At 44.9% G+C, this 19,878-nt stretch overlaps 1 protein-coding gene across 1 annotated transcript in view; it reads left to right on the top strand.

Moving 5' to 3' along the window:
* Positions 1–9,252: 9,252 nt before the first annotated feature.
* Positions 9,253–19,878, top strand: part of LOC140907283 (antigen WC1.1-like) — a 47,570-nt gene continuing 36,944 nt past the window's right edge. The window contains exon 1 of the mRNA XM_073332873.1: positions 9,253–9,310. Coding sequence (XP_073188974.1) covers positions 9,253–9,310 — 58 coding nt within the window. The remainder of the gene's footprint in view (positions 9,311–19,878) is intronic.

Below are 19,878 nucleotides of genomic sequence, written 5' to 3'. Positions count from 1 at the left end.
CTTTGCTCTGACTGCGAGTCAAAGCTGCCTGCCTGCTATGAGTGTGTCTGAGCACTAGGGAAAGAGACTAAAGTTAGGATTTTTAGTAATGTTATTGCAATGTGCACCTTGAGCCCTGCACCCCTTTGTGATGAGGGGAAATCCCAGGAGCAGAAGCAGCCTGACTCCTGCATGAAGAGGATGCCTGAGAGCAGCGATCATCAGCCCCTGTGCAGTGACTGAGGAGTTTAGATTCATGGGAAACTAATGGGTACTATCAGCATGGGCACCAGTGGCCCTGAGAGCAGTGTTTTACCATGTTGTGCTATATTTACTTCCTGTGAAATGTAATTACTGTATTGAATATGTTGTATGTGTTTGTGTTATTTCTTGGGAGTCTCCAACTGTCTGGCAAGTAAGTGGGGGTTACCCTCTGGTTAGAATTTTCCTTCCAGCTTCCATATGACCCTACTAGGAAGGAGTGAAGAGAGTGGAGGCACTGCCAAATAAATTCATATGGGAAGAATATAAGGAAGTTGAACCCTGCTGAGCTGGAGGTGAGATTCAAAAGAACCCAGGCCTATCCCTCAAAACCTGTAAGGAGATTGGTGCCAAAGGAGGTAATTGAGTGGACAGGGGGTCCTACATAAGGGTGAATGGGTTGTAAGAGGATTTTCACAGGGTAGCTGGTCCCTGTGGATAGGCTAAGCCAGCTACCCTGGACCAGAGTAGGTGAGTCCAATCCAACCAATTGAAGAGGGCTGAGTTACACCTGGGCCTGTAAAGGGCTGCTCGTGGGCAGTTAGGGAAGATAGACTGAGACAGGCTGCAGCCTGGGGAGGGGAAGACACACCAGAGTGGAGTTAGCTCCTGTGGTGTATCCCGCCAACAAGGGGCCAGGGGCTTGTGGAAGCAGCTAGGGTCCGAGAAGGGAGCAGAGGTGACTGAAACTGGGAAGCTGCCAGGAGCAGCAGTGCCAGAGACCCCTGGATGGGGTGGCCCTGAGACCAAGGAAGGAAAAAAAAAAATTCCTGTTGGTTTGCTAACTGGACTATCGAGATGCTCAAAGAGAACTCAAAGACGATAAGGCCTTTGCAGAGAAACGAAATTAATTCTTTGCATCGGTCTTCACTGTTGAAGATGTGAGGGAGTTTCCCAAACCTGAGCCATTCTTTTTGGGTGACAGATCTGAGGAACTGTCCCAAATTGAGGTGTCATTAGAGGAGGTTTTGGAACAAATTGATAAACTAAACAGTAATAAGTCTCCAGGACCTGATGGTATGCACCCAAGAGTTCTGAAGGAACTCAAATGTGAAATTGCAGGACTACTAACTGTCCATCTGTAACCTATCATTTAAATCAGCTTCTGTACCAAATGACTGGATAAGATGCCAATTTTTAAAAACGGGCTCCAGAGATGACCCTGGCAACTACAGGCCAGTAAGCCTCACTTCAGTACCAGGGAAATTGGTTGAAACTATCGTAAAGGAGAAAATTGTCAGACACATAGATGAACATAATTTGTTGGGAAATAGTCAACATGGTTTTTGTAAAGGGAAATCATGCCTCACCAATCTACTAGAATTCTTTGAGGGGGTCAACAAGCATGCGGACAAAGAAGATCCAGTGGATATAGTGTATTTAGATTTTCAGAAAGCCTTTGCCAAGGTCCCTCACCAAAGGTTCTTAAGCAAAATAAGCAGTCATGGGATAAGAGGGAAGGTTCTCTCATGGATTGGTAACTGGTTAAAAGATATGAAACAAAGGGTAGGAATAAATGGTCAGTTTTCAGAATGGAGAGAGGTAAATGGTGTCCCTCAGGGATCTGTACTGGGCCCAGTCCTATTTAACATATTCATAAACGATCTGGAAAAAGGGGTAAACAGTGAGGTGGCAAAATTTGCAAATGATACAAAACTACTCAAGATAGTTAAGTCCCAGGCAGACTGCGAAGAGCTATAGAAGGATCTCACAAAATTGGGTGACTGGGCAACAAAATGGCAGATGAAATTTAATGTTGAAAAATGCAAAATAATGCACATTGGAAAACATAATCCTAACTTTACACATGCCGTGATGGGGTCTAAATTAGCTGTTACTATGCAAGAAAGAGATCTTGGAGTCATTGTGGATAGTTCTCTGAAAACACCCACTCAATGTGCAGCGGCAGTCAAAAAAATGAACAGAATGTTAGGAATCATCAAGAAAGGGGTAGATAAAAAGACAGAAAATATCATATTGCCTCTATATAAATCTATGATATGCCCACACCTTGAATACTGCCTGCAGATGTGGTCTTCCCATCTCAAAAAAGATATATTGGAATTGGAAAAGGTTCAGAAAAGGGCAACAAAAATGATGAGGGGTATAGAACGGCTTCCATATGGGGAGAGATTAATAAGACTGGGACTTTTCAGCTTGGAAAAGAGGCGACTAAGGGGAGATATGATAGAGGTCTATAAAATCATGAGTGGTATAGAGAAGGTAAATAAGGAAGCGTTATTTACCCCTTCTCATAATACAAGAACAAGGGGCCACCAAATGAAATTAATTGGTAGCAGGTTTAAAACAAACACAAGAAAGTATTTTTTCATGCAATGCACTGTCAACCTCTGGAACTCCTTTCCAGAGTGTGTTGCGAAGGCCAATACTATAATGGGGTTCAAAAGGGAGCTAGATAGATTCATGGAAGATAGGTCCATCAATGGCTATTAGCCAGGATGGGCAGGTATGGTGTCCCTAGCTTCTGTTTGCCAAAAGCTGGGATTGGGTGACAGGGGATGGATCACTTGATGATAATCTGTCTGTTCATTCCCTTTGGGGCACCTGCCATTGGCCACTGTCAGAGGACAAGATACTGGGCTTGATGGACCTTTGGTCTGACCCAGTATGGCCATTCTTATGTTCTAACTTCTGTTAAGAAAATAAACATTCTCCCAAAAGACTGGGTGTGACAGTGCATTCTTTGGAGCTGGGGGAGAAGCATGATTGGGTGACAAGGGTGAAAAAAGGTTGTCAAATTTAACAGGTTTGTGGTTCTTTCTGGGGGTACACTGAGTATTTGAGTGTTGGACAGATGTAGGGTTGTGAGTATAGGCTGTTCAGTACAGTTCACCTGAAAACAAGTTGTATCTTAACAAAGAATATGCATTTGCTTCAGTGATACTCTTGTCATGTGCCCTATTCCCTGAGTGATATTTTCAAAGGCAAAGTGTGCATGTTTGTGCTATGGCTGTGTTGGATCACAGCTCAAAGAGGGGAGAGTTAATGTTGCATGGGTGTGCACCTTAACATTATGTTTTCAGGGGGTTGAGTTTACTGAACTCAGCATTCTGGAAGAGCACAAGATACCTCCGGGCAACCTTACCCCTGCACTAATGAAGGTTTCCGTCAGTGAATTTCTTAGGTTTTTTTTTAAAAGAAAGAGAAGTGTTTGTTGTCAGAGTTGGTGATCATTTATACAGTTGTAGTACTCACCTAGGTTTGCAGTTGACACAAACTGTAGCTAGGTAATGACAAAAAGACCTAAATTTTATATAGCGCTTTTCATCACTAGATCACAAACAGCTTTACCTCACTATCCCCATTATACAGATGGGAAACTGAGGCACAGAGTGGTGAAGTGATTTGCTCAAGGACACTTAGAAGTCCAGAGGCAGAGCTAGGAATAGTCGCAGTCCAGGGGTCTCTATACTAGGCCACATGGTTGCTTGGTGATTCCTTAGTGCTCCTACCCGCCTTTGTACCTTTTGTCACAATGGAATGGAAATACTGCTTGTGCTTTGAAATGTTTGCAACGGGTATTTGCTAAGAAGGTCAGTAAGAAAAATTCCATCTGTCTGTCCCAAAACCATTAAAGTCTTTTTTTCACATGGTTGTTACAGTAACTTTGTGTGTGAGAGGAGACTGCCATTTTTCTCTCCTTCTCCACGCCCTGCCCCACGAGTCTCTGTAAAATTTAGTCCTCTTCAACGTTTCCAGCTCCCCCTCCCCTTCCTATCCCAGTAAGCCATTAGTTGGCACTCTAGAAGCCATTAACATGTAAGAAGTTGTTCCTTGCTGTCTCCTGCCCTATGTTACTGCATAAACATATCACAGCAGCAGATCACTGGAGGGCTACACCCTACCTTGGTTATGTAGCCTGAGCCACACATTGAGCTGGGGCCCCCATTCCCCTGACCGACCTGGGACTCCTTCCCCAGCCATGCCCCAGGCCAATCCAGTCCAACCCCCTCCAAACTGCCTCCCCCTGCACACACCCACCTGTGACCTGTACCTTCACTAATCATTTCCTAAATTTCAGAGGTGGAACATTTAAAATGGAACAGCTTCAACAGGAGACATTGAGAGCCTTCCAGCCTGGAATAGTTCACGGCCTGGTGAGTAGCACACTCACCTGTGGATCAGGGATAGAGTACCTGAATTCAAGCTCCTGCTCCTGAGCAGGGATTCAAACCAGTGTCTCCCAGACAAGTGCCCTAATCACTGTCTAAAGGTTATAAGAGGGAGCACACACAGTTTCTGTATGACCTACAATGCACTCTTCTGATTTGCGACAAGTTCCAAACAGTTTCAGGGCTGAATCAAATATTATTTCTGATTTTTCGGTTTTCTGTCTGAACCAAAACAGCAATTACTGCCCTGGATGTAGCTAGGACTGGTGACATGAGAGGACTGGAAGCAGTGGTTAGTATGGGTGTGGAGGTGGACAGAGTTGGTGGGTGTGACACTCATAGCGTCTCAATGCCAGGGGGCAAAGGGCTCACTGGTATCAGGTAAAGAGTTTGAGATGTCCGGGCCAGTTCAGTGTCCCCAATTCACTAATGTCATAATCTGTGTCTGATAGGTGGCATGTATAATATTGGAAAACTAATATGTCACTGATATTGATATTCTTACATATTGTATGTATGAAGTGTATACAAGGAGTTATGAGTACAGGCTGGAATAATGACTAAAGTGTGTTTAAACCAGGCATGTCAGGGGGAGTTGGCAAACAGGTCTGCCAAAGGAATGTGTTTGCTTCTCTGACCAGCCCGGTCATCAGGTAGAGATGAAAAAGGTCCATTTACATATTAGGCAAAACTATGAAGCTCCAAGTTGGGGAGGAGACATCATGGCATCAAATGCAGCAGGCGAGAGAAGCTTGGTCTGAGTTTTACTTCTCAAAGAGTACATTGCAAAGGTTTACTGGGCTATAAAGACAGGGGAGCTGAACCTCAAGCAATAAGCAATTGAATCAACTGATTGTATACAATATTATATACAATATCACTGAGTGAGATGTTCAATGAAAGCCTATGACACACATAATATCATCATGAAATCTCTGTATTACAACTATATGAAGAATTATGGATTCTCAGTGATATTGGGGTTTAAAGTGTGTGTCCAAACAAAGGGTTTCTCACAGGCAGGACGGAAGGCAACTATCTACCTGTCCTCAGTGAAATTAAGCAAAGGGTCCCCCAAAACAAGGGAAGCTCTATTTGCATAGAAATCAGCAGGGGAATGGGAGTCCACAGGAAAGAAAAAACAGCTTAAGGTCATCCTGCCTCTGGAAACAAGATCATTGAACTTTGGAAGATATATGCAAGAACAGAAACCATCTTTGCCATCCATCACTAGACAAACACAAGACAACAGTTGAAAATTGACCCAGGTGAAAACTAGACAATGGTTAGGCTGTTGGTGTGCTGAGAGCACAATCTGTCATGCTGACCATGTACTCCCCTGTCCGTCTGTTTGTATCCCTCTGTTGTTTCTTGCCTTCTACTTAGATTTTAAGTTCTTTGGGGTACAGACTGTCTTTCTCTTCTGTGTTTGTACAGCACCTAGTACAATGGAGCCCTAGACCATGAGTAGGGCTCCCAGATGCTTTGATACTACTACTAATGTGCCTGGTGTGATAAGTGCCTATTGGATGTTGCACAACATCTGTGAGACCCAGGTTGAAATCCTGGAGGATGGAAGGGGTAGGAACTGGATAAAACTTCTCAAAATTATGGGCAGCCAGAGAGGGCCCCTTGCAAAATGGTCCAAGTGGTTAAGGGAAGAGAGTGAGGATGTCTTGTGCTTCTGCTAGGATGCCACAGGAATTTGTGGTTAATGAACATTGTGAGCAAGTAAAGGAGTTTTGGTTTGATTACATTCTGAATTAATAGCATGGGATGGGAGGTATTATGCCATTTACGGGCTGAGCTCTGAGTTTTTCAGACAAAATGGTAGCTAACAGAGGAGAGCAACAAAAGTGATTAAAGGCCTGGAAAACATCAACTACGAGGAAAGATGGAAAAAATGGGCTGGTTTAGTCTAGAGAAGAGAAGGTCGATGGGGGGACATCCTAACATTCTTCAAGTACATAAAAGGCTGCTATAAATAGGAGGGCACTAAATTTTTCTCCTTAACAACTGAGGATGGGGCTAGAAGTAAAAGGATTAAATTGAAGCAAGAGAGATTTAGATTAGACATTGGGGAAAACTTCCTAACCGTAAGACTTGTTAAGCAGTGGAACAAATTACTTAGGGAGGTTGTGGAATCTCTGTCATTGGACATTTTTAAGAAAGGGTCAGACAAACATCTGTCGGGGTGGTCTAGATAATACTTAGGCTATGCTTTCACTGCAGACCTTACAGTGGCACAGCTGTAAGGCATCCCATGTAGCCACTCTATGCCGATGGGAGAGGTCTCTCCTGCCAGCATAATTAAATGAGCCCTAACAAGCACCAGTAGCTATGTCAGTGGGAGAGCGTCTCCTGCCGGCACAGCTCTGTCCATACCGGCGCTTTTGTCAGTGAAACTTTTGTCAGTCAGGGGGGTAGTTTTTTTTACACCTCTGTCCGTCAGAAGTTTCACTGACAAAAATGCCAATGAAGACATAGGTTTAGTCCTGCCTTGGTGCAGGCGACTGGATTAGATGACCTATCAAGGTCCATTCAAGTCCTACACTTCGATTATTCTATGGAAATGAATTTTTTTAGTTTATCAAAAAAAGGAACTGTGTCTTTTAGAGGTGTGAATTTTTCACAGCCATGACCCATGGAGCTTGGGTGACCTAAGTTTTAGGAGTAGATCAGTCCAAAGAATGTTGTGCAAACTGAAAAACTTGGGTATTGAGGGAGAGCCCCACCGAGGAGTATTCACCCCTGACGGTGATGCATCAGAAAGCGTTCTTCTTCTCCATCTCCTGTGGGACTGAATGCAGTGGGAAGGATCTGTGCTAAGGTTGTTTGGAATTGTGCTCTCAATATGGTGCGTTCTCCATAGTTTTCAGGACATTGGAGCGTTGGGACACAGTGCTTGGCTTTTGCAGCAAAAGGTGCTTTATCACAGTTGTTTGCCTCTGCATTGTCTGCATCGTGTACCTCCCAAGGGCTGTGCGCTCCATTCTGACCTTTTGTTCATGCTCCAGGAAGCCTTTCCAGCTGTTTTCAGAGCTGTCTATTGGGATTAACTGTATGCTCCATGGAACAAATCATGTGAGGTAACATCCCCTGTAGACAAGCCATAAGGTTAATTGAGAAGGGCTTCACACTGGAACCGGTTTTCCATGTGTCAGGCTCTGTTGGCGTGAGGCCGACACACGAGATCCTAATTCCAAGCAGTTGGAGCAGCTCTGGTCTCTGGCATCATGCAGAACATTCCCCTGCTTCCTTCCCACTAGTACTGTATCTAGTCTGTTCTAGACTATCTTCAATCACAGTGACTCGGTCACTTCCCCTTTGTGTCTATCCCGCTCTACTCCTTCCACTGCTGGGGACTTATTCCTCCTCTCTGCCCTTTGCTTTTCCCTTCTGAACTCTCAGCCATTATTTTAGTATTTTCAGATAATATGAATTATGAAGCTCCTCCTCTCCTTGTTCTCAGCTCTGTGGAGACACTTGCTATTCCTTGCCCCTTAATTCTCCTTTACTCCCCAGTCTCACACATTGAGCCTCTTTCAAGCCTCCAGGCTTCATCATTGAATAGTTTCCTTTCTTTGAACTTTTGCCAGTTTTTCAATAGCCTTCCTGTAATGAAGGGACAGAAATAAAATATTCCAGCTGAGGATGTACTTAGACCATGTAAACACTCATCAGTCCCACCTGCACATTCTGCTTTGTGTCTATCTGTTCACTACTGAGAATTACTTTGTTGCCTACTCCCACCCCCCAGCAGTGTCACACATTGCCCTTTTATTCAAACTCTCTCTCATCACTGGAGCACAGTGTTGTTACCAGATTTGCCCATTACTTTGGGGTACATTCATTTATTAGGGCTACTCTTTGGGGGGGGCAGGCTCTGTAATTCTATCAATGTACTAGTTGTGTCACTTGTGTTTCTGGGTAAACTGATGGCTCAAGGGAATATTGTTAAAGTTGTTGTGTTCAGGCTAGACAATAGGAACTGCTCTTTCCTGGCTGTGGGTGGTGTTCTTTGGAGGGAGCTCACAATGCAATTAGGGAGCTTCAGTATTTTGGATACCAGGAACAGATTTATTATTAGAATTGGTCTGATAACTACTGAGCTGGGTGTGTGCAGGCGTGGGTTCATTAACATCTGGAGCAGAGATCCCCCATCATGCAGTGCTTCCTTGCTTTTCAGGTCCCAGAGTTCCATGTGGCTCTTGCTTTGGAATCTCTGGTCTCCATTCTGTATGCTAATAGAGATGCCTCCCTGTCCCATCTGCCATGCAAATGAGGCTAGGGGAGTTTCCTTAATCCTGTCACCCTTGTCCCAGGGGTTTAGGTGTGTCTCCCACTTGCCTTTTCATTGCTTTTTGTAAGTCTTTCTTCTGATCGGTTTTGGTTCAATCAGAGGCTGCGGAGGAAGGTCTTTCATGAGTCAGACAGGCTGAGTACTATGCCCTGGTTCCCCAAGAACACAGAGCTGACTGGTAAAGGGCTCCTGCTTATTTAACAATGTCTTTGCTGTTGAGAGAAGAAGGTTCTCTTCATTTCATCCCCAGGAAGGCCTGGGGAAGGTTATGGGATGTCAAAATAACCAACACTGATTGATGGATGCATTGACTCTTTAGGTCTCATCGAGGTCCGTCTGATTGGAGGGGACACTGACTGCTCAGGACGTGTTGAAGTCAAACATGGAAAAATGTGGGAGACAGTCTGTGATTCACACTTGGATTTCAACACCGCTTATGTTATCTGCAATGAATTAGGGTGTGGACAGGCTGTAGCCACCTTGGGAACAGCTCACTTCGGAGAAGGACATGATCTGATCTGGAAGGAAGAGTTTCAGTGTGTGGGGAATGAGTCTCTCCTTCAGAAATGTCCCAGGATGTCCCGTCCCAACCACACATGCTCCCACGCAAATGATGTCGGCGTATTGTGCTCAGGTAAGAATTCAAACTGGTGAACCACTAACACTGTAGACCCTACAGCTGAGTCACTCAGTCTCTTTTCTCCCACTTCCAATATCCCTCACGTGAACCCACATCCCAGAAAATTTTGCGTGTTTCCAAGTTGCTCCAAAGGATTCCTGTCTGCTACAAAGGATGGTTCCACTTTCCCCCCACCCAGGGGGAGCCAAGAAGACATAGTGGGAAACCCCATTATCTCTCTCATATTCCTCTCTATTTCAAGTGTCTCCAGTAAATGGGGACAGTTCTATTTACCTTTCTCCTGATACAAGAATAGGGTCCCAGAAGAGCTCTGATTTCCCTTTTCCTCCACTAGGGATGCATGTTCTCCACTGCTGAGCACTCTCCTCCCTACTCAGATACATCTGTAAGGGGAAGGGGAAAGGTCTAGTGGTCAGAGCACAGAACCAGACACCGGGAAACAGGGGTTTTATTTCCAGTTCTGGTTCTGTATTCAATAATGCCTTGTGCCTCAGTTTCCCCATTTGTGAAACAAGTTAATTTCCTACCTCAGAGAGTGGCTGTGAGGCTTAACTTCACTTGTGTTTGCAAAGTGCTTTCAGGCACTTAAATACATAGTACTATATACGGGCCAGGTTTTATTATTTTAAAACTTTCTTGATGGAATTGGAGCAGTTGTGGCCACTTTTATGTTATTGCCCTGCAACAGGGGTTGGCGTTGTGCCACCCATTCATGCAGATCTGCTTATTAGAGACTAGCTGGAAGCCTGTGCTATTGCACGGGTGTAATTTGTAAAGTCCTGTGAAGCAACAGTGACTGCTGGAAGAAAATATTAAGCAAAAAACATAGAAAGAATATGAAAGCAAAACATGTACATTGTCAAATTGCAATGTACGCACGTCACTGCTTTTTCTCATATCATCTGTCTCAGATATATACACCTCCCTCCCAGTTGTTTTTTAAATTACTTAGGACAGTTAATGTTTACACAGAATTGTGAACCACCCATTTCATTTTTGTTGAAAGCATGCAGCCATTTTCATTCTGAAGCAGACATTAATTGAAAGACAAGTGCTTGACAACTTGAACACCTGACAGCTCTCTCTGATTTGAAAATGAGACTTACTTATTACCAAGGTGCCTTTCACCAAACTGAGTCTATCACTGTACCAATACTGTATTTATTGCTAAAATAAGTTGTCATCCTAGTCTATCTTTGGGCTTTTTAACTGCCCTCTATTCCCCTGCCAGTGTGAGTGTGTCATAATTTCAGGTTGGAAAGTCAACCTTGTAATGCACACACAAAACACCCCTCTCCCTGGCTGCTCAGCTGGAGACTGCACTTGCCCTCTTCTCACCCCTGAGATGGGGGAACTGCCCTTCATTCCCTCTTCACTCATCGCAAGACTTCCCTACCTCCTGCTGCCCTGGGACACCACCTAGAACCCAGCTACATCACTTCCCTGACTCCCCACTCCCCCGCCTCCTGGGCCAAGCAGGTTTGTCTTCTGCCTGGTTCCCAACTGGAACAGTTTACCAGCTTCACCCTCCCTTGCCTCTTGCTGCCCCAGGACCCTCTCTCTGCTCTAGGGATATACATGAAGGCAGGGCTCAGTGGCAGGGCAGGTCTGTGTCCTCAGCCCTGAAGCTCTCGTACAGAGCTTGGTCCAGCCCTGAAAACTGGAGTATTAGAGGAGCTTCTTGTGTCATCACAGCAGCTCCTCTGATTTTTTGTAGGCAGCAAAATCCCATGACTCCCAATCAGCTTGTGAGATCTGGAAACACGGCAAGACTGCCTTCCCCAACTGCTTGGAGGGGACTCCCCACCTCCACCACCAACCCGAGGCTGGTGATCTGCCACCTAATCCCCTTCATCTCTCACCCCCATTGCTGTATTCTGCAGCCCCCTCAGCCTCCCTGAACTTCGCATCCCCCTACATCCCTCTCAACCTCCCGTCCACCTTCACCTCCAGCTGCCCTCTGCCCCCCACGTCCCTCTGCCCCCCAGCCTTTTTCCTGCCCCAAATCCTTCTCCGTGCCATTCTGTTCAAAACCCCTAAATCTGCCTCCTGCCCCTCCCCTCCCTGTTCCCTGCTCCCCGCAGGCTTGTAGCTTGTCCCAACATTTCATGCTGACTCAGCACACATCCTAGGCTTCAGAGTGACTAACAGACAGAGTGACAGACCTGGGATCTTCTTATATGGGTAACAAAGGTCACCTTCTTGTCAGGGCCAGGGTCTTGTCAGGACACAAACCTAAATGGACGAGCTAAAAGAAGGGTGGGGCGAGCTAGCGAGGTGCCTTTCCCAACATCACCGCTAACAGCAGAGCCTGGACAGGATCTGCACTGCCCACTAGCCTGCCTGTGGAACACACCACTGGCCGAAAGCCCAGTCCACGGCAGCCAGCTGGATAGCCTGTCCATGTGTCCATGAGGAGATCTGGCTGGCTCACTGGCCGTGGTCATACTGCCAGGTTGGGTGTTAGGATGGGCTGGGGGAAATGGAAAACAGAGAGGTCTTTTTCCTGAAATTTGAAGTCCTGGACAGGAGAAGCCAGGATTGGAGATGGGCTGCCTTTCTGTATAGGGTGGGGTTGCCACCTCTAAGGCACAGAAAAACTGGCCTGTCTGTGGGCAGGCCCACATCCCAGGGGAGGTGTGGCTGGTCTGTGGACAGGGCCAGGTCCCAGAAGAGGCGAGGCTGGTCTGTGGGCAGGACCGAATCCCAGGGTTGGGGGCAAACATGGGGAGGAGCTCAGTGCTCAGAAAGTGAAGACAAGTTTGGTGGGATTTGTGGTTGGGAGTGTGGCACTGCTCTCCCATTGACTGGTGCCTGCCTTGGCCCACTGCACCCATGCAGCTCAGGATGAGTGTGCCAGGCGGGAGGCCATTGTGTGTTTCCAGCTGTGACACGCATAGCTGGAGTTCCGAGATCGCTGCATGCCCAGGCGCATTTGTGCACAGCTTAGAAATCCTGGCAACACCAACCCCTCCCCGTCCCCCAACCAATAACACCTTTGGACCAGCTACTGGCAAGCCTAAAGAAAAACTAGTCAGGCTACTCAAAAACCAGCCAGGTAGTATATGGCTCGTGGTGGGGAGAGAGGGAGACCTCAGCCCCATGGTGCTCATTCCTTCAAATTTCTTGGTGTGAGCTTCTAGTGATAATAGAGCTTTCACCTCTCCCTCCTTTATCCCTTCATTGGTGTGTTTGACTCACTTTGGGTCTGATCCAGGAGTGGCAGCTGAGGGTGCTCAGCCTCTCACAGGATCCCCTCAACACCTTGTGAGATTGTGTCCTGTACTTGGGGGACCCTCCCCTGCTGAGATCAACATTCTGAAGGCACCCAGGGTATCATTGGGCAACCTTAACTCTGCATTAATGATGGTTTTTTACCATTTAATTCTACTCAAAGTCTGCTCTGAATCCCCAATTTTACCCACAATCTCAGAACAGCTCTACAACTTTGGGCAGGGAGATAATTCAAAAAGCAAACATTGGTGACTGTCATCAGAAAGCCCCAGCTTGAGCACTGTTGAGTTGACTGAGGCAGTTCACAATTCTTAGAGTTTCTGTTTCAGTGCCACCAATTGAAGCCCCAAGCAGCTCTTAGAATCATAGAATATCAGGGTTGGAAGGGACCCCAGAAGGTCATCTAGTCCAACCCCCAAAGGGATCTTCACCAAGGGATCCTCCTGGAGCTGGCAATAACCACGGAGCGTATCTGCTCTCCAGCTGCAGTCACTGCATTAGGTGTGGCTGTACTGAATGGTGGAGGAATACACTGGAGCAGCTTTGGAGAGCTGTGGTTGTAATATGAGGAGATCTGGGGATTAGTTTGAGGAGCATCAGAGAACTGTGAATGTGATACGAGGAGATCTGGGCTTGAGTGCTCGCTTGTGTGTTATCAAAGGAAAGATGTGCACATGGACCTTGAGGTTGCAGTCGGCATCATTTGTGTAGGCTGTGTCAGGAGCAGGGCACTGGGTTCATCTTGCCATGGGTACTGTCAGTAGTGAGTTGGGACATGAGAGCTGGGTGTGGATTTAATGATGGGTGGGGGAAAGTATATGTTTAGGTGATATCTTGTGTTGATGTGTCAATGGGTGGTAAAAGGGTGGTTGTTATATTTTGCAAGTGTGGAATGCTCTCGGGGGGCAGGCTCAGTGTTTGAGCATAGGGAAAGTGCAGATAGTGCCTGACTATGACAGTGAACAGGCAGAGTGGGAGTGTGTGTGCATTAACTCTGCATTAACAAAGATTTTTGCCATTTAATTTCCTAGGTTTTTAAACTGAAAGAGAAATGTTTGTTGGTAGGAGTCAATGGTTTTTCTCAACAGTTGTAGTTCTCACCTAGGTTTGCAGCTGTGACTAATAATCTAAAGACCCAGTTTTTCTATAGAGCTTATCATGAGTAGCTCTCAAAGTACTTACATCATAATCCACATTTCACAGATGGGAAACTGAAGCAGAGAGCAGTGAAGTATCTTCAAAGAATCATAGAAATGTGGGGCTGGAAGAGACCTGGAGAGGTTATCAAGTCCAGCCCCCTGCACTGGGCCAGGACCAGTTCAATCTAGCCAGAAGTGTATCCATCCTGTTCTTAAAAACCTCCAGTGATGTGGATTCTACAACCTCCCTTGGCAGCCTGTTCTAGAACGAACCGAAAATACCCTTCCAGTTAGGATGTTTCTCCTAATATCTAACATAAATCTCCCTTGCTGCAGGTTGAGACCATTACTTTTTGTCCTACCTTCAGTGGACAGGAAGAAAAAAATCACCCTGGTTCTCTGTGTAACAGCACTTAGTATATTTGAAAACTGATATCATGTCCCCCCAAGTCTTCTTTTCTGAAGACTAAACATGCCAAGTTTTTTTAACTTCTCCTCATAGGTCAGGTTTTCTAAACCTTTTATCATTTTTGTTGCTCTCCTCTGGACCATCTCCAATTTTTTCAATATCTTTTCTGAAGTGTGGCACCCAGAATTGGACACAGTACTCCAGCTGAGGCCTCACCAGTGCCCCCTAGATCAGGACAGTTACATCCTCTGTCTTACATAGGACATTCCTGTTAATACACACCAGAATGATACTGGCATTTTCAAAATTGCATCACACTGTTAAATCGTATTCAATTTGTGATCTACAGTTACCCCAGATCTATTTCAGCAGTACTACCACCAAGTACAGTTATTCCCCCTTTTGAAGTTGTGCATTTGACTTTCCATTCCTAAGTGTAGTACTTTGCCCTTTTCTTTACTGAATTTCATCTTGTTTTCAAACCTGCTCTGCAACTTGTCAAAGTCATATTGAATTCTAATCCTGTCCTCCAAGTGCTTTTGATCCCTCTCAGCTTGGGTCACTTGCACATTTTATAAGCATTCTTTCCATTCCATTATCCAAGTCATTAATGAAAATATTGAATAGTACCAGACCCAGGACTTACCCCATGGCAACCCACTAGATACACGTTCCCAGTTTGACAGCAAACCACTGATGACTACTGTTTGAGTACGGTTATTCAACCAGTTGTGCACCCACCTTAGAGTAATTTCATCTAGACCACATTTCTCAGATTTGTTTATGAGAATGCCGTGTGCCACTATATCAAAAGCCTAACTAAAATCAAGATATCTCCCGTCTGCTACTTCAGCCCTAACCAGGAGGCCAGTAAGCCCGTGAAAGAAGGAAATTAGGTTGGCATGGCATAATTTGTTTTTGACAAATCCATGCTGGCTCTTCCTTACAACTCTATTATACTGTAGGTGCTTATAAATTGATTGTTTAATAATTTGTTCCAGTATCTTTTGGGTATTGATGTTAAACTGACAGGGTCCTCTTTATTCCAGTCTTTATAGATAGGTATTTGCCCTTCTCCAGTCCTCTGGGACGTCACCTGTCCTAGATGAGTTCTCAAAGATTCATAGATATTAAGGTCAGAAGGGACCATTATGATCATCTAGTCTGACCTCCTGCACAACGCAGGCCACAGAATCTCACCCACCCATTCCTGCAATAAACCTCTCACCTATGTCTGAGCTATTGAAGTCCTCAAATCGTGGTTTAAAGACTTCAAGGAGCAGAGAATCCTCCAGCAAGTGACCTGTGCCCCATGCTACAGAGGAAGGCGAAAAACCTCCAGGGCCTCTTCCAGTCTGCCCTGGAGGAAAATTCCTCCCTGACCCCAAATATGGGGATCAGCTAAACCCTGAGCATATGGGCAAGATTCACCAGCCAGATACCCAGGAAAGAATTCTCAGTGGTAACTCAGATCCCACCCCATCTAACATTCCATCACAGGCCAATGGGCCTATTTACCATGAATATTTAAAGATCAATTAATTGCCAAAATCATGTTATTCCATCATACCATCTCCTCCATAAACTTATCGAGTTTAATCTTAAAGCCAGATAGGTCTTTTGCCCCCACTGCTTCCCTTGGAAGGTTATTCCAAAACTTCACTCCTCTGATGGTTAGAAACCTTCATCTAATTTCAAGTCTAAACTTCCCAATGACCAGTTTATATCCATTTGTTCTTGTGTCCACATTAATACTGAGCTTAAATAATTCATCTCCCTCTCTGGTATTTATCCCTCTGATATATTTATAGACAGCAATCATAGCTCCCATCAACCTTCTTTTAGTTAGGCTAAAAAAGCCAAGCTCCTTGAGTCTCCTTTCATAGGACAGGTTTTCCATTCCTCGGATCATCCTAGTAGCCCTTCTCTGTACCTGTTCCAGTTTGAATTCATCCTTCTTAAACATGGGAGACCAGAACTGCACACAGTATTCCAGGTGAGGTCTCACCACTGCCTTGTATAACGGTACTAAAACCTCCTTTTCTCTACTGGAAATACCTCGCCTGATGCATCCCAAGACCGCATTAGTTTTTTTCACGGCCATATCACATTGGCGGCTCATAGTCATCCTATGATCAACCGATACTCCAAGGTCCTTCTCCTCCTCCGTTACTTCTAATGGATGCGTCCCCAGCTTATAACTAAAATTCTTGTTATTAATCCCTAAATGCATAACCTTACACTTCTCACTATTAAATTTCATCCTATTACTATTACTCCAATTTACAAGGTCATCCAAATCTTCCTGTATGATATCCCGGTCTCTCTCTAAATTGGTAATACCTCTCAGCTTTGTATCATCCGCAAACTTTATTAGGACACTCCCACTTTTTGTGCCGAGGTCAGGAATAAAAAGATTAAATAAAATTGGTCCCAAAACTGATCCCTGAGGAACTCCACTGGTAACTTCCCTCCAGCCTGACAGTTCACCTTTCAGTTGGACCCGCTGTAGTCTCCCAGTTAACCATTTCCTTACCCGCCTTTTAATTTTCATATTGATCCCCATCTTTTCCAATTTAACTAATAATTCCCCATGTGGCACAGTATCAAACGCCTTACTGAAATCTAGGTAAATTAGATCCACTGTGTTTCCTTTGTCTAAAAAATCTGTTACTTTCTCAAAGAAGGAGATCAGGTTGGTTTGGCACGATCTCCCTTTTGTAAAACCGTGTTGTATTTTGTCCCATTACCATTGACCTCAATGTCCTTAACTACTTTCTCCTTCAAAATTTTTTCCAAGACCTTGCATACTACAGATGTCAAACTAATAGGCCTGTAGTTACCTGCATCACTTTTTTTTCCCTTTCTTAAATATAGGAACTATGTTAGGAATTCTCCAATCATACGGTACAACCCCTGAGTTTACAGATTCATTAAAAAATTTTGCTAATGGGCTTGCAATTTCATGTGCCAATTCCTTCAATATTCTTGGATGCAGATTATCTGGGCCCTCCGATTCAGTCCTATTAAGCTGTTCGAGTTTTGCTTCTACCTCAGATATGGTAATATCTACCTCCATGTCCTCATTCCCATTTGTCATGCTACCATTATCCCTAAGATCTTCTTTAGCCTTATTAAAGACTTAGACAAAGTATTCGTTTAGATATTGGGCCATGCCTAGATTATCCTTCACCTCCACTCCATCCTCAGTGTTTAGCAGTCCCACTTCTTCTTTCTTTGTTTTCTTCTTATTTATATGGCTATAGAACCTTTTACTATTGGTTTTAATTCCCTTTGCAAAGTACAACTCTACTTGACTTTTTGCCTGTCTCACTTTATCCCTACATGTTCTGACCTCAATAAGGTAGCTTTCCTTGCTGATCCCTCCCATCTTCCACTCCGTGTAGGCTTTCTGCTTTTTCTTAATCACCTCTCTGAGATGCTTGCTCATCCAGCTTGGTCTACAACTCCTGCCTATGAATTTTTTCCCCTTTCTTGGGATGCAGGCTTCCGATAGCTTCTGCAGCTTTGATTTAAAGTAATCCCAGGCCTCCTCTGCCTTTAGATCCATACGTTCTTCAGTCCAATCCACTTCCCTAACTAATTTCCTTAATTTTTGAAAGTCAGCCCTTTTGAAATCAAAAACCCTAGTTGCAGATTTATTTTTGTTAATCCTTCTGTTCAGTTTGAACTGAATTAGCTCATGATCACTTGAACCAAGGTTGTCCCCTACAACCATTACTTCTATGATGTCCTCACTACTCACCAAAACCAAATCTAAAATGGCATCCCCTCTAGTCGGTGCAGCAACTACTTGATGAAGGAATCCATCAGCTATCGCATCTAGGAAAATCTGAGCCCTATTATTATTACTAGCACTTGTGCTCCAGTCTATACCTGGGAAGTTAAAGTCTCCCATGATCACGCAGTTTCCATTAGTATTTACTTGATTAAAAACATTAAAAAGGGCTCTATCCATATCCAAATTAGATCCCGGTGGTCTATAGCACATCCCAAGCACTATCCCAGGGGAGGCTCTAATAGTTTTCTTCCCCAATGTAATTTTTGCCCAGACGGACTCTGTCTTATCCATTCCATCGCTTCTTATTTCTTTATAGTCTACCTCATCATTGATATAGAATGCTACTCCACCATCTTTGCCTTTACTTCTGTCTTTGCTAAACAGCACATACCCTTCAATACCCATAGTTCAGTCATGACTACTATTCCACCATGTGTCTGTTATCCCTATAATATCTGCTTTCACTTCCTGCTCCAGTAGCTCTAGTTCCTCCATTTTGTTACCTAGGCTCCTCGCATTGGTGTACAAACATCTTAATTTTTGCTGTTTGGCCTCGCTCACATTCTGTACCTGATTAGGCACGGTCATTCTACAGCCAGTATAACCTATTAGACTGGTATTCACACTGCCCTTCCTCCTTATATCCATTCTCCTACCCACGGCTGTATCCTTTCTTACTTCGTTTTCTTCCCTCTCAATGCTAAAATCCAGCGTGGCGATTACCTGGACATCTCCCAACCATCTCCCCCAAATTCCTAGTTTAAAGCTCTCTTAATCAGTTGTGCCAGCTTCCATCCTAGAAGTCTATTTCCTTCCCTACTCAGGTGAAGTCCTCTGTCCATGAATGCTCCCCAGTGGCCATACATCCCAAAGCCCCCCTTATAGCACCACTGCCTGAGCCATCTGTTGAGCATCATAATCTTGTCACACCTTAGTTGCCCTTCTCTAGGAACACGCAGAATCCCACTGAAGATCACCTGAGCCTCAATTTCCTTCAGCGTCTTCCCCAGCCTAGCATAGTCTCCCTTAATACTTTCCGGCGAGAATCTAGCCATAAAATTTGTTCCCACATGAAGGATAATTAGGGGATTCTTTCCTGCTCCCTTTAGGATCCTTTTCAACTTCAGGTCTACATACCGTATGTTAGCACCTGGAAGACAGCACACCCTTCTATTCTCTGGATCAGCTCTGGTTACAGGCCTGTCCATTCTTCTCAGTAAAGAGTCCCCGCTCAAATAGATCTGCCTTTTCCTGGTGACGATGCTATTCTCCAGTCTATCCCCTGTTCCCTTTGGCTGCAAGTTCTCTCCATTCCTATTCTCCCTTGCAATCCTCTGCAATCTATCCCGTATCCTCCTGGGGCTCATAGTTGGTGTAGTCTCCATTGACTCTTCCCCGTTTTCTATAGGACTAGCTGCTCTTCTCTTCTTCCTTGCCCTTCCACCTTCAGTGACTACCTGCTGAGCCCCTTCTTCATTTTCCAACTCCACAAACCTGTTCTTGAGCTCTATTTCTCCTTCACTAGCCCGTCTTTTCCTCTGCCTGGTTCTTTTAGTCACATGCTTCCACTGACCACTTTCCTCAGCAGTCTCCCCTCAGAATTCCTCAGTCCTGCTTCCATCTGCAAGTCTGAGCTTTTCCCTTCAGATATCTCATGTCTTTGCTCCATAATCTGCTCGAACCCCTTTCTAAACTCAACCAGACTTTCCACCTCCATCTCCAAACCTCGGATCTTTTCCTCCATCAGCTCTATCAGACGGCATTTCATGCCGACAAAACTCTTACCAGGTACCCCTCCAGGATCATGTACATACCGCAGCTTCCACATCCAGTCATCTTCGTTGTGTCCTCCACGACATGGGTCACTCCCACTGCTGCCTCTGTATCTCTCATAGCCTTCCCACCTAAATCCTGTTAATCTGGGAAACACAAACCACACCAAAACACCACCCCCCACAGCAAAAACAAACCCTGAACG

Source organism: Lepidochelys kempii, chromosome 1 (assembly GCF_965140265.1).
Source record: "Lepidochelys kempii isolate rLepKem1 chromosome 1, rLepKem1.hap2, whole genome shotgun sequence".
NCBI lineage: Eukaryota > Metazoa > Chordata > Testudines > Cheloniidae > Lepidochelys > Lepidochelys kempii.
Note: the sequence above shows the minus strand (reverse complement) of the source record. Positions and strands in the feature narration are given on the sequence as shown.